This window comes from Pithys albifrons, chromosome 1, assembly GCF_047495875.1.
Source record: "Pithys albifrons albifrons isolate INPA30051 chromosome 1, PitAlb_v1, whole genome shotgun sequence".
In the NCBI taxonomy this organism is placed as follows: Eukaryota; Metazoa; Chordata; class Aves; order Passeriformes; family Thamnophilidae; genus Pithys; species Pithys albifrons.
The window spans coordinates 63,512,250-63,536,500 of record NC_092458.1 but is presented as its reverse complement, the minus strand read 5'-3'; the positions used below and the strand labels follow the sequence as shown (position 1 = coordinate 63,536,500).

Genomic DNA, 24,251 nt, shown 5'->3' with positions numbered 1-24,251 from the left:
TTTGAATAGAATTTTAAATTTTAAGATATTTTAATGTTATACATTGTGGTTTAATGTAGCTTTTAAAATTAAATATACATTATTAAAGCAATACAAAAAATTTAAAAAAAATATTAAAAAAATGATAAAAACTCAATTGTTACCTGGAAGTGAAGTCTTTGATTTTATTCATTCCATGGCACTAGATGGATATAAAGAATTCATTGTTTGTAAATACAGTGGATTGTATCAGAATTCTTAGAACTGCTCAAGAAAAGATCTCCATAAATTAAGGAAGAGGGATTGGTCCCTTAAAAGAAATTAATTTATCTATTTTTACTAGATAGAACCTAATTAGAAACTTGTCAGGGGAAGAGTAAGATAGAAGTAGGTATATTACCAGTGTTTAAATATTTTTAGTTAAAATCTATTAAGACTGTGTGAGACCATCCTTGTCTCAGGCATGTTACAGTATGTGATTAGTGTATGTTTCTTATGGGTAACTGCAGCTGGTGTCAAGTGTGGGTTACAAGAATTTTAACATCATTATGCTTGATATAAAATTCTTCAGTTCTTGTAATATAAAATATTGATCTTCGCCTAGTTTATGGATGTTACCGTATATAGATAAAACATAATATTGAAAGAAAATACTTTAAAATATGTTTTGCAGGGGAATTTATTCTAGTTTTACTTACAAATGTTTGTAGGTGGTAAAATAATGCTTCTTTTACTGTTATTCAAATATTGTTTATAAGCTAGATGTTATCCTATGGTGCTTGTAGGTGCTTCCCAGGAAGGAAAAACAGTAGTGTTCATGACTACCATTTAATAATAAAAATGTTTATTTCTTTATAATGTTCTATACTTCCGTATTTACGTTTCTTTCTAAGCTGACCCATGGGGAGGAGAAAAGTTGTATCTCAACCAGTAGATTTGCTCCTTATCATGTTTGTTGAAAGTCCTTGGGCTACTCCTCCTTTCTGATAACTGTAAAGTCTGTAGTATTTCTAAAACAGTCAGTGCGTAGTTGGACAATGCAGAATTTGCAAAATGAAAAGAAAGCTTTCTCTCTCCAGCTGAGGTCCTATATAGTATTACTCTCTGAAATAATTCATTTTTATCATCTCAAGTAAAATAGCAGATCAAATCTATTCTCTTGCATCTGAAGATTATCTGAGAAACACAGTCCTACAAAAGTAATGTTGCCAGACTTGTTTCTTTCTATTCATAATACCAAAGAATTAATTACATTAAAAATTAATTAAGTAGTTAAAATATGGAGGTGTAGTAAAGATGGGAATAGCATTAAAATTAATTCACCAAAAGCTCTGTACTGGATTTTCGGGTTTTTATTTCAAAATCGTCAGTCATAAGTGAGTTGTACTTTCTGGAAAATATTCGTAGTGAATCAATAGCTCATCTAATCATCCTAATCTCCCTTAATAATACATGGAGAGAAGTCATAGCATGTTTAGGGTACAATTCATCTGACCTACTTAAACGATCTGCTTAAAAGAGAGGTAAGTTGGTCACTAAAAATGCTTATCTTTTTCCATTCACTGTAGATGTCATTGCAGACCTCTGTCTTGGTCATATCTATCCTGACTCCTGAGACTAGATTAACTGAACCCCAGACACAAAAATTGCTTTATCACAAAAGCTGGAATAAAACTATTTGATGTCATGCACGTAATCCAAGATAATGTTATTAAGCGTCTTAGTAATTATCACCATCCATAGCTATAGTTTTTTACATATATATTCATATGCATATATATTCTTCTTTATGACTGCTGTATGTATATGGTTTGAAAGTCGGAGCTATATATCCATCTAAACAGTTACATAATGTCTTCAACCTAATGATGGGCAGACATGTTGTCTTTGTAGCTGACATTGATGAATCTGAGCAATACATATCATTGACCCTCTAATAGTCCCTTATATCTTCTCTACCTAACAGTGTGCAATGCAACTAACCTGCACCTTTCTTCATTGTAAGGTATCTTTAAATTCTGATTTGTACTGTATGGTTGAGAGGATTCTCAGTTTTCTTCTTTTTTGTCCTATAAGTATTCCAGTCTCCTTTCTTTTCCCTGCTGAGTGCTTGAAATACTTGAAGGAAGACTATTCCTTGCAGTGTGATATACTCGCAAACCCCTTTAAAATCTTTGGCTTTCATCTTTAGCAGCATCTTCCACAATGGCCACATGTGAGAAATCCAAGTTGTCTTGTATTTAGTAGGGAAGATGTGCTAAAGCTTAATCTGAACTCCCAGTGACAGGGGATGATTTCAAGTCCTTCAAAAGTTTTCCTTTCAAAGTCAGAAAGGTGAAGATAGTCCCAGTAGACAAAGCTCCTGCCTGTGAAAGGGCAGACAAGCTTCTTCTGTTTTATTTTACAAGCAAATACATGAAATTAATCTTAACATCAGAAGAGGTTCAGGTCTTTGTAGGATGGTTATCAAGACTCTTATAAGGCTTCTGACTTAATGGTGCGTTGAAAAAGTGCATCTGAGCAATAGAACCTGCCAGTTCCAACAGCACTCTTAAGATAAAAGTGAGTTACTCAAGACAGCATTAGTGGCCATTTAGTGGTCAGCAAGAACTGCCCTTGTGAACTGAGCGTAAAGTGCTAACATGAAATGAGAGCAGTTGAAATAGATTAGAAAATACTGTTTTGTTTTCTGTTGTTTCCTCTGGTTAGATAGGGAAATTTTTCTGCAAATTGGTATGAAAATCTCTGTGATGTCTGGAAGGTGTGCTTACCTTGAAGGTCTATTGGACTGTTTCTTTCAACAGTACTGCCACACCTACAGCAGTAGAAAAATGTGAATATATTTTTTATTATTACGCTTCAGCTGGCAGCCTGTTAATTACTGAGAGCACAGCTAATGTTAGCTAAATAATGGATGGGTATTTTCAGTTGAAAATTGATATTTCCATTTAGCATTAATCAGGAGTGTTTAGAAATGAAAGCATTGCAACAGTGCAATTCACTTTATAATATATTGTGTAGAAAATCAGTATGTAGGTTATCACAAACTTTTAGAAAAAATAGATTGACTTTTCCACTCTCTTGCTATTACTGTCTGTATTTTTCCCAAGGCACTGTAAATGAATAGATTTCTTAAAGATATGTGCTGCAGATGGACTGAAAGGTATTGATTTTTTTTTCCTTGACAGAACAAACTATATTAAAAGGTTGCAGCAACAGCTTTTTCGTTGAAGACAAATAAAGCATCGAGTTTTTCAGATCTCCTAGGTATACAGTATCCTGGGAATTGCATTGCTACACCAATGTTTGTATTCCTAATGTAGTAGTGTAGAGATTTCCAGATTATTTTTAAACTGTTTTGCATAATGATAGCAGTCTAACTATGCAAAGTGGACAAAAGAACTAATTTCCATTTCCCGTCAAAACGGTCTTTGCCTCCGGAAAGTCCTGGCAAAATTCATGGCTCCATCTTATGCAAAATCTAATTGTACATATGTTTTCAAGAGAGGGGAATTTTATAAGGAATGTGGGTAATAATCATGGTAATCCTAAAATTCCAATTCTACCGAATTTCTGACTGCTGCTCAAAATAATCATACTGATCTTCAGATAAAATATATGCTGCTTATTCAAACTGCATCTGAGTAGATGTGCGTTTGAAGATCATGAGAGAGTAATGAACACATCTTAATCTATTATTTATTGCCCTTCACCAGCTACTTAAGGCATCACAGGAGATGTTTGCACATGTATTTTATTAATAATTGATCAGTCATTATGTGTGCATGAAGCAGTCATAATAGGGATTTTTTGTGTATAACATCAATATTTATTATCATTTGTTTGTACAAATTACAGATGTTTTAAAAGTTTTTGAGTTTTCAAAGCAATGCTTAAACCAAAATGTTTTTACTGTAAGTTTCATATGGAGCGCACTCTGTGCTTCACTGTTAACTTTTGTTACTGGATGCTGTAGCCTAAGTGACTGACTTTTTTTTATTTTTTTTTATTTCTTTTCCAAGAAATGTTTAATTGCTAAAACATCATCTTAGCATGTATCAGAAATACAGATATTGTCATAGATACCTGTAATCTACTTTTTAATTGTGTGTTTTTTGAGTTAACCCAATACAAAAATACATAAATGGAAAAAAAATAGGTAAAAGTCCTGTGTAAATTCACCTAGGGAAAAAATACATATTAGCATATTGTTGCTAGTTTCTATATGGGTTTTGTTTGAAAAGGAAAAAACCCTGTTTTCTCTTCCGAGTTTGACATTTCTTTAATACAGCTTCTCATTTTCTTATTTTTATTTTATCTTTTTTACTTAATGCCTTGGTAAGGCTTTGGTTTAGGATTTGCTGACATTTTGTTTGGCAGCCAGTCAATCAGACTGATGCCTTATCCATCTAACACTGAGTGAAAGAGGTTTGACGAGTAAAGGATTAAGACATTGATTAAGGACATCGCCTAAACAGATCAAAAGTTATGTCTGTCATAAGTGGCTCTTTCAATACTCTTTCTATGGTCAAGGTAGAAAGAACTGCCCTGTGTGCCTGCCTAAGGGACTGTGGGGAAAGAAACAAACAGTAAGAGTTTGGAGGAATTGAGCACATAGAAACAATCTCCAGTGAGCAAAAACAGAAGGCGTCTACTTCTGTGTGGTAACCTGTGATATTTTTCCTAGCTGAGAGCTACATCCTTTCTCCTCACAAATCCACTCTGGTTAAAAGGAAATTTCCAACCCACTGCATTAAATTCCCTATCTCAAGATCTGTGCCCCTCCAATTGCTAGCCCACATAAGAGTCTTTCCTATCTGACCTTCCCCAACCCCCTTGTTTGCAGCAATGTTGCTTCTGCCCTCAGCCCTCTGTGTCAGAGCCCTCGGGTATCCCTGTTTGAGGCTTTTCCCAGTCAGAGGCTGCCACGGCATGTGCGCTACTTCCACCTCTTTATGTGTACAGTTGCTGGCACACTGTTAGACAGCTGAATCTGCACTGGTGCTCTGCTGTACTTGTGCAAGGAAAGGGCCAGTATTTGGTCTGGCAGGAATTTTGGAAACCTGGATAAATACTCTGGCTAAGTAACAGATGCAGGATAAACGCAGGCTGCATTTTTGTAGATAAAAGCCTGGTAGTGCAAGAATGACATATTGTAACTCTAAGTCAAGCTCTTTTTTCTCACTTTTAAATAATTCAATAAACTAGGAAACTTACAAAAAAATCTTTTTAGAAAAGCAAAGAGTTCTGCAACATAAAACTCCATGTTGTTCAGGTAGCCTTGCTTCAGAAATAACAGAACCCTATGAAGTCTGTTAGTGGGACATGACCAAATTTGCCTATTAATGCATAGTTGCATGAAGAATAATACTAGCTAGATTGCCAAAATGAGTAGAGGTTACGTGGTTGGGCCGTGGCCAGGATCACTGGAAAGTGAATTTTTACTCTGGATCCTTTATAACTATCATACAGACATAGAAATGCCAACAGAAAAGAAGGTCATGAGTACATACAGAGCAGCTTGGACTCTTAATGTTTCTTTTAGGATTATTTTTCTTACTGTTTTATCGTTTTATTGCATCTCCATTCCTGCTTACTCCTCTCAATGTATTTTTAAATCAGATCCGTAGTGCTCTTTGATTCTGTCCCCATATTTAGCTTCTCATGCCAGTTTAATTGTGCTGCTTCTTATACATGAAAATTATTAGACTGATGTTGCTAGGAAGAATTTTTCCACTCTCTTTTTATAGCTTAGAGTTTAAGAATTGGTTAATTTACTTTTCCACCTATGGAGGAAGGTGTAATATCACTGCCTAGTTGGAATGAAAACATTTTCAGCTTGTAGTGTTGTACTGTTTCTGAAAGTTTGTACAAAGGGGTATATAAAAGGCAGCTATTAAGTTTATCACCCGTCTCTTAAGATAGCTATACAGAAAACAATTCATAAATTTTCCAAAATACATGCAGACGGAAAGGTGACAGCAACTCCTATATCAAAATTGCCCCAAACCTTCCCTTACCAAATGGTTTTATATTGTTTCAGCAGAAATCTGACAATGATTTGGGATAGTATGACCTCGCAATAATTTTTCAGTCATGCCGTTAGCACTTACACAAATAATTTTCATACATTTTACTTTTTAAAAATTTCAGCTCATTTTTACTTTGTAAAGAGGTTTAATGAGATGAAAAAATAAAAATATTACAGGAACATACACACAATTTTCCCCCTTTTTAAAAGTAAATAAATATTAAAAGCAGAATATGTTGTATTGTCATTTTTTATAGTGCCAAAGTTGTATATATTTAGCTGACTTATAAAATGTCTCATTATTAAGTTAATAAGGAGGGGGAGTGTGAGTTGAAATTTTTTTTGGCATATGGAAACAGTGCAAGAGCTATTTAGGTAACTCAGTAGGTTAAAACAATTATAATACACTTCATAAATCACAAGCAAACAAGATATTTTAGGGAAGCAGTGTGACGGATGAGGTCACCAGATATACAATATGTCATTTAGTTAACTTAAACCCATATTTTTTCCCATAATGTAGTAGATGAACTCATTAGTTACAATGAAAAACAGTAAGAAGGAGGCATCTGGCTTCCAACTGCCTGTTTCTGACAAGGTTAAGATCACCAGATCTAGTAATGTTTCTGCTTTGTCTACTGACATGGCCTTGTGCTGCAGAAAACTGATGAGGTTTGCTGAAAATTTACAGGCTTACTGTCACAGTGCTATAACATAGACAGATGCAATCAGTTGTGTTTTTGCTTCTGTTCATGTTTATCATTTTGATAAGTTGCCTTAAATATTTAGGATTTTTATAAAAGCATACACACTTCTGATTTAAGAATTTCCTGAATCACTTTATGAAGCAATTCTTTCCTGAATTCTGAAGGCAACAGAAGTTCCGGGACATTGTATAAAAGAACATAAAACAGAACTTACAGATACGTAGTGTTGTAACTAAAATAGTTTGATTTTTGTGACCTGTGCTTAGAAGTTTATGGCTTACCTAAAATAGTACTAGTAATAATAATGCTGATGAAGAAGGTCTTGTAATACATCTTTTCAGCCATATTTATCTGACATTTGTTTCACATATCCTAATTTGCTATATTCTTATTTGAAAGGCAGTTATTAAGAAGTTTTATCTGTTCTGAGTTTATTTTCCTTTGATTCACAAAAAGTAAACTGGACATTTTAAATCCTTATTCATTTAGCTTGATTGATGTTTTAAAAATGAGATTGGATGCATTTGACTTAGGTAATTTTTAGAGATTGTTATTCATAGTGATAAATCAGACTAACCTTATTTGGCTTAGTGCAGCATATTTGTATTAGATTTTGGAGACAGCGTAAGAAAAGTAAAGATGCAAATCTGATTTCTGTGGAAATCAATTATCTATACACTTGCCTGAATATAGAATAACTACCTTGGAATTTTTTCACTAAATCATTTTCATGAGTATTATGTATTTTATAGTATGTCCTATTTAGACTTTAAATCCACAAATTCAACTTTACTTCTATTTTTTTAGCTTCAAATGGTGCAGACCTCTAGGCATTTTATTCTTGGTTAGGAACAAATGACTACAAGGCACCTGCTGAGTAGTTAAGTACAGTCCTATTTATAGCATCTGAAAATTAGTTCTTTTTTTGCACTCGTTACTCTGACTGGAAAGCTATTCCATAATCATAATTATATATTGACAATGGTCACTTCCCAAACTTAAATTTATTCCTGGTGAGTTTGCATTCTTCTCCTTCCAACTCCTCTGTTTAGCTTAAATTCCTGGAGGTTTGGGGGTTTTTTTGTTTGTTTTTCATCCTGAAAATACATGTGATAGCTGTTGTATACTCTCTCAGTATTAGTTTGGCCAGACCATGTTGGCCAAACTCTTTTTCTGCTATAGTAGATTGCTGTGTTATCGTCATAGTGGCACTTCCATCTTTTTCAAATACAACAGCATGCAGAGTATTCCATAGTGAATCCTACCAAAGACTTCTCTAATGCTGTTAATACTTAACTGCTTCAGAAACTATCCATTCATAAAAGTCTGGAGCCACATTTGCCTTTTCCATGACAGTGTAGTATTGATGACTGAATGAGTTAACCCAGTGAGTGATGCATCCAAGTTCTTCTCTTCAATCATTTACAGAAAACAAATTCCAGTTAAAATGGGAATCTCTGTGTTGTTCACTAGATGCATGGTTTTTCACTATTAAATGTAATTGCAGTTCTGCCATAATGCCTTCTTATAATCATCCCTCCGTGACCATCAGTTGTACCTTGTAACTCTGTCATCAGCAAATATCAGCTAAATGTTTTTACCTGAAATCTTTAATAAAATTTTAAACCAGATAGATTCCATGTTGCTATCTCCACTTACCTGTTAGGCAAAAGTGTCTGCTACTACATCAGTAATATAATGGACTATTCCTTTAAGAAATGTTTTGGAGTCAGTTCATTGCCATGATTTCAATATATTAAATTCTTTCTTCTGATTTAGTTAAGGTATTGACTCTCCACAACTCTGTTACATGTCCTATCTTTAGTTTTCTGTTCAGCATTGTTGACCTTAATGAAAGTTGAGGTTAGATGTAACCTAACTTCACCATGTAGTGAACCATCATATTTTTTTTCCCCCCAATGCCCTCTTTTCATTTACATAATAATGGAGCCTTATGCCATTTTATTTACCATGTATTTCATGGGCAACAACCTGCTTGACTGGAAGTCCAGTCCTAATCTTCCCCTTCGGTTGAGAAGCGTTGTCTTTGTGTGGTTGAAGTTTAAATAGACAAGCAGAAAATTCATTAGGATCATTCTGTGGATCAGATGTTCTTCTGTGCCGAATATAGGCAGTACTAAGTAGATACGGATCTTTTTACTTCCTGACCTGGCAGATGCTAAATGCATTTGATGCAGCTCATAAATCCAGTTCTACTTCCTGCTTCACAAAGAAGAGCTCATATCTATTTGATAAGATGTGCCTAAGGGACTCAGGAGAAAAAGGAGGAGGAAGTGGCTTCAGTGTTTACGGCTGTTAAAAGAAGAAAACAATACTCTTTATAATGGGTGACTCTGCTTTGCCTTTTTAAAAGCCTCTTCTGGTGTATCTGTATCTGTTTCTTAATACTTGTACACATGCAGATGTTTACACGACCTTTAGTTCCAAGACATAGATAATCTCATATAGATGATTTTTATGTGCACATTCATACATCCAAATTCATGCCCATATACTAAATAAATATTTTACACCTGACTGTACCAAGCAATTGAAACTAAGTTATGAGGTTGTTATTAAAGTTACATTGCTGAAGCACATTTTGTTTGTATCAGTCAGAGCTATTATAAAACATTTCCCTTAATATCTACACCACTCTATCAGATCCATAAAAAGTGTTCTTATTTCATACATAAGCCAGCTAGATTTTATAACCAAGACAAGTAATCCAATGAAAATAATATAGTTTGAAAATAAACTAAAAATCTTTGAGTGCCAGTTTTTTGTCATTAAAAATAGCCACAGTTTATTTTGCTTTAAAAGAAGTAACCAAAAATATGAATATGGAAGTTACTCACAACCATTACTAGCTTTTGTCTAAACATAGCAAATTACTCTCATTTAATGAAGTTGTCGTGTCTCTTTCACTGAAGTAATTAATAGAAGTATGTTCTTCTCGGATACAAGATGTTGTAGAGTTCTTTCAATCTGGAAATGTTCCAAACTCAACAGATTTCACTTGCCTGTGTCTATAAAGCTGTATTTTTTTTTATTCTTAAATATATCCTGAATTACAGAATTTTACCTGTTTTGGGAAAAGAGGAGTTATCTATCGAAAAATCAATAATAACGCTTATTTTTTCATTCATGTATAAATGAATCTGTATTCAATGTAGTGATATGTGTGTAAAAATATGCATAATACACAGTTTAAAACACAAAGCTAACTAAAGGTCTAACAGTTTTCTTTTGAATGTAAGCTTAATATTTGCTGACAGCAATACAAAGACTGAATTTTACAGTAATCTAAAAACATAAGTGATTATATTTTCTCTTCTAGTAGTCTCACAGGTCATACAGTGATGCAGTTATTAGGTTATAATTTTAATGTTGTTTTTGCTGGCAGTATTTTGATGTTTGATTATGGTGTGAGTAGTGGGCTGTAATTTTTAAATGTCACTGGGTTTGCATAATGTGATTTTGGGTTTCCTCTTCCAAGCCTGTATATATGCCAAACAGCTGTTGAAAGTAAAATGTCTCGTATGTAGAATGAACTTTTATGGTTTAAAACACTATGATTTATGGGTCTTCTAACAACATTTCTGTCTTTTAAAACCTTATGATCATATTTTTAGGGGAAAAGAATCAAACTAAATTATAAATATTGTTCATAATCTCTATTTTACTGCAGAGACACCAACTGTATTTCCAGAAAATATTAAAGACAAAGAAACACCAACACCAGTTGAAGATATTCAGCTGGAAAGCTCTATTCCTCATACAGATTCTGGAATTGGAGATGAACAGATGCCCAATATTTTGAATGGGACAGACTTGGAGACCAGCACAGGCCCTGATGCTATGAGTGAGCTGTTGTCTACTTTGTCTTCGGAAGTGAAGAAATCTCAGGAGAGCTTAACAGAAAGCCCCAGTGAAATACTGAAACCTGCATCTTCAATATCCAGTATCAGCCAAAGTAAAGGCATCAATGTCAAAGAAATACTGAAAAGTCTTGTGGCAGCCCCTGTTGAAATTGCAGAATGTGGCCCAGATCCAATCCCTTACCCAGATCCTGCACTGAAGAGAGAAGCTCAGGCTATTCTTCCCATGCAGTTTCACTCATTTGACAGGTATATGGTTGGAGTAATTATTTTATATTGATGTAATTAGAAGGTTAAATTTTTTTAAAGGTTATTTTTCTATTGTTTTTTATTAGACTGTGTTAAAACCAGCTGCATTACTTCTGTTTTCAAAAAACAGACCGTATAGTATAGACAAAAGTAAATAACCTTGTTTTTCTCTGTTAGCAGTGAATAAAACTCCATGAAGCATTTGGAAAACAAGCCTGTTGCAAAGAAATACTTTTGCAATAAAATCTTTTTTTTTCTTTAAAACAGCATTTTAGTGAGGAGAAGGAAGGTTAATATCTACTGATATAGAACAGACTGTGCAGAAATTCAGTTGAATATTCTTTCAAAGGCTTAAATCTTAATTGGATCCATCATTGTACTGTTTTCTGGTACTGAAATTCTTTGACCATGGCAAATTGTTTGCATAGTCATGGTAGAAAACAGTTTCCTTTTTGGTCTTTAAACAGCAAATATTCTCAGAAGTTAGTGCTTAAAACTAAACTGCTGAACATTTCCGCAGAGTCTCTTCTCTCTATTTTTAGGCTGTAGCTTCCTGGCTTCTAATGAATATACTTTTCTTTAACTGTCCAGTCCCTCTCAGTTATCCTGAACACAGAAGTTGTGTCAAGTTGTGCAAATGACCTCATCCATTGTGGGTTCAGATGTAACTCTTACAAGTGTTGACATGGTTGTATTTTCCAGTATGGCAAGATCTCTGCAGTTTCTTCATAAAAAAGTTTTTAAAAACAAAAAAAAATAGAATGAAGACTTAAAGACATGGTAAATCATATCTTGAAAATTGAAGGAAATTTAAAATATATTAGATCATTAGTCAGGTAAAGAATTAACCTCCAGAGGAAATAAAAAATGAAGCAAAAAACCCAGTTATATTGTGATTTATGATAAAAATCTGTCTGCATTTACAGAAAACCTGCAAAAATGTCATAGATGTCTTCATTTAAGTCTGAAGAAAAACAGGATGTAATGTTTTCATCGTAATGTAAATGGTATAGAGCAAGAAGATACATGAGAGTTTTAGAATAAAAGTGAAGAAGTCCTTTTCCATTATGAATTCCATAGGAAAGCTGATGCCTTTTTATCTGTGTGTGTATATATACATAAGTATTGATGCTGCTTCTCTGAAATAATTCAATAAACAATCATATAGTGTCTGTTTCAAAAAGACTTTTGGATCAACACAGGAAAAGAGATACATACTTTAGAAGCAGTGAATACATCCCTTTCTAATAATATTTTAGGTCTTAAGACCAGTCTAGAGAAAGCTCATTTAGCAGCCGGTAAACTAATTTTTTTTTTGTCTGCATGTTTTGATTTTAGAGTGATTTCAGTGTGAAGTGAAAAATATTTTTCTTCTTATACAGTCAGGAACTTTTCATTACTCTCTGTAAGGAACCATCATATTCCAGAATGCATTCTTGTGCATTAAGCAGTATAAAAATTCATGCTACATGTAGGAAAAGCACCTTAACTGTAATCACCAAAAAGGTAACTGTAGTTGAACCAATGTAACTAAATTACTACTTTGGTCAATAAGAAAAATATTTCATTCAGAGAGCTGTTGATTCACAACATGCTAGACATAAACTAAACTTGAGTGTATCAACACGTAAGATGTCTTTCCCATTGCTAGAGGGAACTTCACATCAAGGTGATTGAAGATACAAGTTTTATTGTGCATTTCCAAATTATAGCTCTGTAAGAAAGCATTAAAAAGTGCAGTTGGTTGTCCATAACCTGTATTTAATGTGAGCACTCCCATTTGATTGTTCTTGCAACAGCGTGACTTCTGGTACATTTTGATCATTAGTAGTAGTTGCTAATACAGAATTACGAAGTTATTTAAGAGATACTCCATGTCTAGAGCTTATGGATTTTGATAGACATTTCTCAGTTAATAAGCTCACTTAGAAGCTAGAGAGTTTAGTGTTTTGGTTTTTCCCCCCATCCTGTTAGCCTGCTGACCAAATTGTGATTTCATGATTTCCTGTACAAAGTATACAGATGTGTTTTTATGTTGGAAGCATACATTGTACAATCTCAGCCCTTGGAACTGTTTACTTTTTCAGGAAAAAAAAGTGATAATGGGTGAAGTTTAGGCAAGAGAAGTCACATTTATCTGATGTTTGGTGTAGTTTTTGTTTTGTTGTTTTTTTTTTAATAGAGGATCATGATTTTTAATATAACCAATGGCTATGAAGGAAAAAATTGGCAGGTTCAGGCCGGTCCAGCAAATAAGGAAGTGTTGCATTCTTTCCTCCAACTAAACAAATGTTACTGAACAGGGAGCATTTTGATAAAAATACTACTGTTCTTAGCCCACATGGCCTCAACTGTCAGGTTGCACCTCATGGTGGCATTATTGGATGATGCCTATTGTTCAAGCAGATACTCCTCCAGGCAGTCTGTACATATTAATCAAAATACTTTACCACTGTGGCAATCTTTGGAGGCAAATATGGTGGTGATGGTGCGCCACTTTTCCAAATTACAAAGATGAAGCAAATTCATATCCTGATACTGTAACTTTTCCTGAAGCAAATGTTAGGGGGAGAAAAATCATTAATAGTCTATTGATATAATATCAGAATTAATTAAAGTATTAATTGAGAAAGGGACATGAATTGTGCCTTGCAGTGATTTTTTAACATTTTGTGTTGCCTACAGTATCCCAATTACCAGTGAAAAGCTGAAAAAAATTACAGCATGATTGTTTTTCTATATTTTCTCAAGTAAATATAGTTGTATTTAGTGATATAACAATTAAATAAGATAAACTACATATTTTTTAAAAGCTAAGACTATGCTTGTGGACCATATTGCTGTAGGATCTTCTATAGTTTATGCAGCTTCTGGTACCTCACTGAGCAATGTGGCTATTGGTCATCCATGTTGTCCCTAGGGAGAATCATGAGCAGTGGAGTGTATTGTTTTGTCAGGTTCTATTTGTTTCAGGTTTTATAAAATAAACACAGTGATTCCACATTTATAAACAAATCTGGGTTAGAGAAATGCATTTTTCACATTAATCTAAAGATATTCTTAACTAAGGCTAGACTTTTTTTTTTTTTGCATTTGGATATCCAAGTACATTGTAAAAGAAGAGCTGAGGTAACAGGTAATTAGCAGAAAAATAATATTATCTTTGTTATTTTAAAGTTATTTCTTTAGCTATGATCACTGATTTTACATGCGATCACTGATTTTACATGCAGGTAAACTCCATGTAAAGCAAATCCTGCAAATCGAATTGAAATTGAGAATTGCGTTTTAGCATTTAATATGGTGTGTTTTGCTCTGCATGTTCTTTTAATTGTGTATTGCTAATACACCCATAAAAGTCGTTGCGTAATTGGAAGGGTTTATTTGTCCATAGACTTTGTGCAATCATAAAGGAAATATAAAGCAGAAGAAGTGCCCCGCATGTTCTGTCATATGGGGCTTGTGTGTCGTTAATGTGTGCAGCAGTTCAAGCCCTGTCGAATGTAAATGATGAAGTGATATTGATGAAAGGAGGGGATTGAGGTCTCGGGGGGCGCTGATGACGGATTGAACAGAAGCGCCCTCGCACCGCACACAACTCAAGGCTGTCGTCTTCACCGCTCAAACCCGTAATGGGAGGTGGCAGTCTGAAATGAGTTGCCACGGCAAAGAGTATTATTTTTGAAATGCTTTCACACAAATCACTAGGCCCTGCATACAACTTAGTTTCATGCTTTAATGTCATCAGGAGGCACAAATTGGTGTGTCTAATTGTTTGCCACCTGCCAACAAAATGAGCTGCCAGGCAGCCAGACGGGTTTGATTGTCTGTCAGCTCTTCAATAGATTGAGAGTGACAACATCAAAAATTTCACTTCAAACTCTGAGGCTTTGAGCAGCTTTTCAGAGACCTCTTCCCCACAAGTGCTTCTGGACAACTGCATTTTTCAATTAGTTTTCAGTATATTGCTGCCTTCTGCCTCATCTGTCTTAAGGTAGTTGTAATTACATTATGAGCTATATAAACAGATTTCTGGGACACTGGAGCCTGGATCCTCAAAGTTATGACATGTCTTTTAACATCAGACTGAATTCCTAGAAAATGCCATCCAGGTTGACATTTTTAGAAGTGAACACAAAGGGTTATTTCACCAAGATTTGTGACTTATGGAGCATAACTCACCAATAATTCCTTTTTTCCTTCTCATCTTTTGTCTGACAAAAATCAGTCCCTGTCACTCATTTTTAGGGTTTAGGGATTTCTTGTTTCTCTTTTTGGTCAATTTGCATTTGTCCCACTAGATGCAACTTAGACCATTATGTTTGAATTTATTTGTGATTCTATCCAGTACTGTATTTTGAAGTTTACACTTTATCATCTCTATTTTTTTCTAGTAGAGATTTCTTAGATGAGTGTTACTATTGAAATTGAGAGTGCGTTGCCACCTCAGCTTTTTTGCTTAGAAAAAAAAAAATCATCCTAAATGTATTAGTAGGTTCAAGTGAACCAAAACTGAGTATATTAACCCTCAATTTATTTTTATCAAGCTCTGATCTTAATCCCCATGTCCATCATTTAGCAATCTGTACAAGGGTAACTGTTCAAAACTCTTATCAGCTGTGTAATATGTGTCCTTCCATATTCATATAGGTAGAATTGTAGGTCTATCTGACCTGAAGTTGATGATGAGAAACCAGCATCTCTCTACTATCTAATATAATTCACCGAGTGTATAGATAAAAATTGTACTAGGTTTTTGTCTTGCTTTTGTACCCCAATAGGCCTCTGTAAAATCACTGTTAAAGCTGTATTAACTTTTACAGGACTGATTGCTGCTTTTTTTTTTTATTTAATTACATGTATAAGATTAGGTTCCTCACCCATACTTGTCTATGCCTCATATTGATTGCTTCTTTCGGTTCCTATTCTATGTTTGATCATGTTTCTGACATTCACTTCACTTACATTCTATTAATTTTCTTCAAACTTCTTAAATTTCCAGTATTCCAATTTCTCTGTTCAGCTAAGACCATTCATCTTTCTTGATAATTAGCTTTTTTATGTCTTACAGTTTTCCTTGTTTCTTGTCAATATTTTAGATCATTTTAGATGCTTCAGCTAATTTATCCAGAATGCAAAGAAGGGAATTACATTGGGAATAAATACTCTTCTGTTTGATCTAAGAGTGAGGATCAAAGATCTTTAGGTCCTTGTCCTAAAACCACACTTGAAATTATTTCCTTTCTTCTATTTTAGAAATAAGCAATTTATGTAGATTAGAATCATTTCATATGCTTTAATATTTGGATGTTTTAATCAATGTATGGGATCAAATGATTGAAAGAATCCATAATAAATGGAGATTCAGCACTAAGGTTTCATTTGCCTAAGTCCCAAAGATTATATCCTTCTGTGAGCTTTCCATATCTCTTCAATATACCTCACATTTTTTAATCCAGTTTTTCTTCTCCATGGCTGTTGACTCCGAGTTACATCTTTCCTCCTTGATTTCAGATCAGTCTAACAGAAGGTTGTCTAAAATAGGATTCAAAATGTGTTGTTAGTACATACTAACAGGCATGTTACAGGCTCAGAACACAATCTGAGGTTGAAATCAGAAAGAACAGAGGGTAATCAACACTCTGTAGACAAAGGACTGGACAACTACAGAGATATGGAGAATATAAATAATTTTCAGAGAAGAAGTATCACGCTTACTTCTCAGAGATTTAATTAATATAACTGTAGGAGCAAGCTACCATGTAATAAAGTATAAAAATTGTCACCCATTTTCTATTGTGATTTCTTCTCAAACATCTGACTGAAGTTGCTGTTTAACACAGAGTAATTCTGTGAAAACCTCGCCTGAAGTCTGTGCTGCTTTTTGAAGAACACTTCTTAAAAAATCCTAATGCTTTTTGCTGCTATGAGGGAGGAGAGGAGAAGCAAGAATATTAATCCAGACTTAAGAGGTTTCACATATCCCACAAGAGAGTAAAGTGATTCTAATTTAATTGCTGCTGCTCAGATAGGTAGCACAAGACATCCAGTATTGAAGGCTTATCTCTGACCTTTAGGTTGACCAGAGTGATTAGGCTGGAAAGCCTTTAAATTTTAAAATGGAGAAGACATACAGAAAGTGAATAACAGAGAAAGAGAGAAAATATGGTGCTGTATAACCTGATTTTTCTGTCATCAGCACTGGGTAGTTAAGTCACTTGGAGAAACTGTTTTATTTTTAATTTCCATTTTCTCTTTATGCAGTTCAATGCATTAATGGCATTATTTTCTATCTAGTTATTTTATGCAAATTTCTAAAACCCAGAAGAATCCTGTAGCTCTTGGCTGAGATTATTTAATGAACCGGCAATGCACAGAAGTGGTATGAGAGTTGCATCAACACTTACCTTCAGCATGATGTGAATTACAATGACTTCAGGCTTAGGTTTAAAATTGGTAAGGGACACTCATAGAGTAATGAAACAGTGATCAGTAGTCACAATTATATTTAGAGTTGTAAACCACCCAATGAACACAGAAATAAAATCAGTTGCCACAGACAATTACTACCAAGCTTTTACTGACTAAATCATTGGGGATCATTTGAGACCATGATGATGAGAGTTAATCAATTGTGGACCAGTTTGGAACATCTAAGAAGTCTGAAATAGGTTGGACTAAGCAAGGCCTAAAATGAAATGACGGAAGTGTATGCAACCTTTTCTTCTAGTCTGTAGATTTCTGTTCCTCTGTGGAAGAAAAACTTGAATGCCTGACAGACACATGTAAGGCATCTATCACACTGAATTCATTCATCAAATTGTATTATGCCCAAGTAACTAGCCGTACTTCTTTCATAAGTCTGTTTTGTTTTGAATTGCCTGTTTTCATTGTATGTGCTGTTGGAATGGTTTGATTGGTTAAAAGAAGACTTTTTTTACTTAAAAGCAGTCAATCATCCTCTTTCACTTGTCTTTCTCTGCTGTCCCTCTGATTGTTTTGCACATATTTTACCATTGTTGTGTGTTGTTCAAGTAATTTTTCTGTCTGCTTTATCTGGATGTCATTCTGTATTCACTCACTGTATTTTGTTTTATCAGTAGGAATGAGACATTTTGACAAGGTCACCATGTATGACACGACAGAAAGCTGCATTTTCTTTCAATCTGAGATGATAATGTCTCACTGATTTTCCCTCTTCTTATGGTAGAGAGCTTTCTCTTGATATTTCTTGATAATTTGTAATTTAATAGCACCTGAACTGTCTTAATGTGGTGATTTAGACATAATAAACAATGTCAACCATGTGTAAAGCATTAGTATTTGTGGGATATGGGAAGTATTGTCCTTCTTGCCATGAGAGCTGATTTTCAGTATCAAACTACACTCACAGGAGAAGAATCTTTGCATTTATAGCAGGCCAGTACATTTGGGGTTGCATTAGATGACTATTAAAGGTCCCTTCCAACCCAAACTATTCTGTGATTCTATTACACCTGAGAAATAAAGCTGACATATGTGGTCTTTTCTCTGGAAAGTTAGGACACTCTGGAAGACCATTGAATTGTTTGAAGATAAGGAGGACAACCTTGAATTTAGCTTCATGTTTAGACAAGTCGCAGGAATATAGGAAATACTTCTTCAGTGACTGTATTAGCAATCAGCAGATACCAACACCAGACCTATGTGAGGAAAAAATTGTTTTTCTTAAAATAAAACTCAAACCAAAAGAGATGTAATTCACTCACACTGTCTGACATTTGCAAAGACTGGAATGGGTGTGTGTCTGAGGAGCATACAGCAGTCAGGCATCCCTTCTGTTTGCATCTAGATGAGAGGTCCAGGATCTGTTCTAGTGGCATGAAGACCATGGAATGACAGCTAGAAAGTCTTTCTCACATCTCCTGGCAACTCTTTTCAGATTTTGGATATGCCTTTTTTTCCCCTTGTGGACCTGCCATCAGTCTTTCTGTCCTTCCCAAGCTCTTCAAGTCATCATTCTTCACTATTTTTGTCTGCAAGATCAGGTTATCTTGTGAAGCTACACACTTGTCTGTGGTCTTGATGACCTGGTAATCTATGTGCCACTAGCATAGGCCAGGCAAAGATGCCTTTTCCAGCTGTGACTATCCTTCTTGTGCCTCAGAACCCAGATTTCTCAGATTTTCGTCATTCACACCAGTCCTAGCCTTTCTATTGCAATTCTCTACAAAGGTGGTAGGTAATGACAGTAGTTCTGTTTTGAAATTAATACGGTTGGTAACTGCTCCTACTTAAGACACAAGTCCTAATTTCTTCTCGTGTTTCTATGGCACTACAGGAACTCTGCTCTTGAGTACTTATTCAGTATGTGTGAACAATTCAAACTCAAATATTTGATTGCAGTATTAATTGAGCTAGAGATCTTTGTATGTGTATTGGAGCTAATTTTAGGAAATTTCATGGTGTTATGGAGCAGATTAATCTAACCCCTGTGGACCCAACTTTGTTCAGCTGTAGCTGCTGTGTAAACACTTCATATCAGCAATGATTGTAAGAGATTATTAACTAGAGACAAAAGCAATTATTTTAGGGTCACTTATCTTAATCAATACCTATTGCATCGTTCAAACTCATTTTCTCCTAATTTAAATTGAATGAGACAAAAAAACCATCGATAAGCCTAAAATTACCTTTCTTATAGTATGTACTTCAGGGTAGGGGTAAAACTGTTATTCAGGATGCAGAGACGTAACTGACATTGTAACCTCTCTAAAAAAATGTGAGAAAATGAATGCTTCTGGATTGTTTTGTACACTGTCATCACCCACCTAAAATTCAGGGAGACTGGAGACTTAGACCTATAGGAACAAAATACATTACTGTAAAACATTGATTTTGATTCATCATACGCCATCCTATTTACACAGAAGTATAACAAAATAATAACCAGACAAAGTTCTTGAGTAAAATGTGACCTTATAACCGTAAATAATTGCCTTTTCTTGCTCTTTTTTTTTATTACAATGATTAATGAAGAATGTATCTGCTTAAACAGAAAACATGTATATAATGATGAAAATATGTTGTTCAACATTATACAGGTATGATTTGTTCCAGGTTTATTTTTCACTCAGGTTTTCTAGTGAAATAGACTTTTAAGGAACAGGGGGTTTTATAGATAAATGGAAATATTTAATAGAAAAATACAAATATACTTGTTTGCACTATGACCGCTGTCCAGTTTTGGAAAAATACTGATTTTCTCCGAAGGGCAAGTCTTTTAGTTTTCAAGGTTTACAAAAAGAAGTATGATTTAAGACTAAGTGAAAAAGTGTTTGTTTGAATGCAATGTTTTCTACTTTGATATTGTGTTGGATTTTTTTGTATGAAAGCCTTGTTGTTTTCTTAAAAGCTTCAAATTCTCAAGACTCCTTTTTAAACCTTAGCAGTATCAATATTGTGAAAGCAAATATTTATTGTGTTGCATTTTTGTTGATCAGTGTACATCATGTGCTATTGATTTAGATGAGTATGAAAGTTTTGTAGAAGTCTGAGTCCAAAATTATGCTTGCTAGTCTACGGTATTTGGAAGACTAGCACGTTCATGATACTGAGGAGTAAACTACTGTATTCAAAAGTTCAGATGACTGGCAAAAAAAATTCTTAGGTAACTTCAGTAAGATCAACAAATGAACATACTCATTAAGACTACATAGATTGCTAGACTGCTGACATAATTTCTGACCATTAACATTTTCTTTACAAATATAGAACACAAATGACTGCAGTGTTCTCAACATATCATTGAAGTGATGATGTGTTCCCATGCCGTGGGTACTGAAAGACAAACTGAGTTTCTCAGGATCACATGGAGCTGCAAAGGAGAGAAGTATGGGTGTAGGGCCTGTTAACTTGGTTTTAACCTATTTCAGAAAGGTTAAGAAAATTTACAGTATTATGTATTCCTCAGCAACACTGTTACACAATGGCCTAAACCCATCAAATTTCTTCCTGGTTCTCTTGCGCAATTTTAGTAATCTGCTGCTTCCTTTTCCATAGGAGTGTGGTTGTACCAGTAAAGAAACCCCCTCCAGGTAGCCTGGCTGTTACCACTGTTGGAGCTGCCACAGCTGGGAGCGGACTGCCACCGGGTAGTACACCTAATATATTTGCTGCAACAGGAGCTACACCAAAAAGTATGATTAATACAACAGGTATTGTCCTTAAATATTTTTGTGACCCTCATTTTAATTTGTCTGGTTTTGTTTTTGTTTTGTTACCTTCAGTGGTGTTTTGCTTTTTAATCATCTTTTTGTTGTTGTTGTTTTTGTAGTTGAAAAATAAAACCTTGGCCTTTATTAGAGACAGTGTTTTCTTTGGGTTTATGTTTATAATCTTTGATAGTGCGCATTGGACTTGCACAGCCTTCAATAAGTTATACATAGCCTCAATATTGTTTTATAAGTGTACATTAGAATTTAAATGAGCTAACTTTTCTTGCTCTCAGCAGTAGAGGATGCTTATGTGAGACATACCAATTAATCTCTTTTTGCATATCAAAGAAAGTAAAGACAATTTACTACTTAATAAATATAGCGCAGATTGCGGAGGGTGAATATTTTGGACAGTTACTATTTGTCAATAAAGATTATGCTATGATATTTTGAAGTTTTTCAGTAAGAAACTGCTGAATATAACTGTATGCATGTCTTATAGGTAGTTGTTTATTGTGATCTATAGAAGGAGGACTAGAACTTCTTTTTTATTTTTTTTAATAGTAATATAATGGAATTATCTATCATGAAGGAGCCTGTTGACCATGGAGACTGTGGTTTCCATTGAGAAATTAATCTTTACTGACAGGAACTGATATTTACTTAAACTCCTCTGAAATGTCTGGCTATAGTCTGTTTTCTTTCAAAAATAAGCAAAAGCACTTGAGAGAAGAGCTCTCTTCAAGGATATCACAACTTCAGTCAAGGGTTGAGAATGTGAAAAATTCCCTGGAGTTGCAGCAAAGGGAGGGGGAAGCTTTTGGCATCCTTCTGCTTTATGGAGTAATTTGAAGACACTCATTTTTTTTCTTTCCTTTTGCAGATTAATACCTGATAATAGAACTTTGATTTTTCTAAGAATAGAATAAAAACCCCCTAAGCTCTAATTATCCTGAGGCAGATGGGAGGAACGAATGCTCTGAAAAATGTTATCACTTCTATGAAAAGTTCCATTTGTGTAGACACTTCTGTTAATCTTGAATGGATTTCCTTTTAGGTATTCTTATGTTATGAAAAAAATATCCCATATCGGAAACCTTGTTTTCTAAATGATACTGAAAAGTAGTAAGCTTTTCAGTCTTCTCACTTATTGAAGATCTGCACTGTTTTGGCTGGAATACAGTAGCTCGTGTTTGTAAGGGATTGCATTTTCAAATCAGTCATTTCCCCAGAACTATTGCTAGTAGAGGACAGTACTGCAGATTCCATGGTACATTCATGGTGGATTAAAGGCTGCATGTTTTGGTAGATCTTATAGCTTCTTTCTTTTTAATGCAATTGCTTTTGAATCCTCATCTATGGATTATCTCAACCAAAGGAAAAGTACTAATTCAATAGAATTTTATATTAATGTTTTAGAAATGTCAAACATATTATTGACAGTTAAAGAGTAGTATCACATTGAAAACATTTAAATATCTATTAGATTAAAATGCTCATTTTGCGCTTTTTAATTAAGCGTTGCCTGTGATAGTCAAAACAGTGAACATGTACATCAGTTTTTGACCTATAGAAAATATCCAGATAACTTTCTGGTTTATATACTTGTAGTCAATGAATTTTTTTTAATTTTTTTTTACTATGGTAAAGAAACAGAACACAATTTTTTAGAAACACTAGATGTCCTCCCAAACCTATTTACAGTTGTTTTTACATTATGTCACAGAAACACTAGAAATACAGTTATATCTGTGAGGTATATTCTGTGTTGGACTTGTGTAAAAGGTGGGTTTTTTTCAGTTATTCATGGGTTGCAGTTGGTGTTTACATTCCATCTGCCATCGCTGTCATAGTCAATGTCACTGTCATGATTTAATGAGATGTATGTTACTGAAGTCCTTTAGTGCTTTGAATGTATCTTTGGGGAGATAGGCTTTCTTCCCTCATCTTTTTATCTTAGAAACTGGCTTTATAGGTTTTAGATTGGATTTCTGTAATTCATACCCTGATTCTCACTTCTGTGTTGTCCACTAGTTCTAGCTCTGTTTGACCTTTTCTTGTGGAACCTTAGCTGGTTAAACAACTTAGGAATTGCATTTTTAATCAACGTTAATGAAAAATTTTACTTTGGAAGGAAAAGAGAAGAAGTAATAAAAATATGTGTTATGTATATATTAATATAAATACACACATGTATACACATGCATATATATATATGTATGTATATGTATGTGTATATATATATATATATGTATGTATCTCTCTCTATATATATAGATATATCCTTAATCTTTTTAAAGTATCCTTTTCCCAGTAAGTTGCTGTGACTCCTAGGCTGTGAGAGAGAGCCTACCGTATATTTCTGTGTTTCTTTCTCAATATGTTTGAGTACATTTACAATTTGTATTTAATCCAAGTCAGAGCACCCAGTGTAAACCACAGTCGATGTCCCACTCCATTATTGAAATAACAGCCTAGATCAAACAGCCTCAATCTATTTCCTGAACTTCACCAGCTATTCCAGTGTCAGCACGCCCAGCAAATCCTGCTGCATTTTGATACTCTTTTGAATGTAAATGTTCTTAAATGAGCTAGTCAGAATCCTAATCTTTAGTTATTTTATCATTAACAATTATTTAAAGGCAAATTAAAAAAAAAATCATCCCTGCTGCCAGAAGATATTTAACTATTACCAGCATTTAACCTCTACTTCACTACTGGCTGACTGCTTAAGCAGTTAAGGAACCATAAGTGCTTGTAGCTGTGCAGGAAGCTGAAAAAGAATACATACCTGTGTAATGCAAAAGACAGTGATGTATCAACTGCTAAAAATGACCAGCAATAGGAGTTAACAATTACAATTTTTTAAAATTGCCAGAATAATGTAGTTGATCTCTACTCTGGGGTTCTCCACTGCTCATTGCTAACTTGAATAAATCTTTTTGCCTGTCAGCTTCATCTCTAGTAGCATTGCAGTCCCTCAGGCTTTGAACTCCAAGTACAAGACTCTTTGTTGCTACCTCTCTTGCAGTGATGTGTTGCAGGACTGTGCAGCAGAACACAGACAGCATTTATCACAGCACTCTCACTGTTCATGGCCACTCTGAGCCTTTGCTGGTCTGCTTCAGAGAGGCCGAACTCACAGTACCATTTCAGCAAACATGATAGATTGGCATTTAGAGTCTAAGTTTAGCCCTTAGCTCTGACC

General features: G+C 34.5%; 1 protein-coding gene across 6 annotated transcripts in view; it reads left to right on the top strand.

Moving 5' to 3' along the window:
- Positions 1–24,251, top strand: part of NBEA (neurobeachin) — a 488,059-nt gene that overhangs the window by 177,161 nt on the left and 286,647 nt on the right. For 5 of the 6 annotated variants that reach the window (XM_071552778.1, XM_071552759.1, XM_071552769.1 and 2 more), the window contains 2 exons: positions 10,409–10,847; positions 20,889–21,043. In XM_071552778.1, coding sequence (XP_071408879.1) covers positions 10,409–10,847; positions 20,889–21,043 — 594 coding nt within the window. The remainder of the gene's footprint in view (positions 1–10,408; positions 10,848–20,888; positions 21,044–24,251) is intronic. The other variant, XM_071552749.1, reaches the window with a different exon arrangement.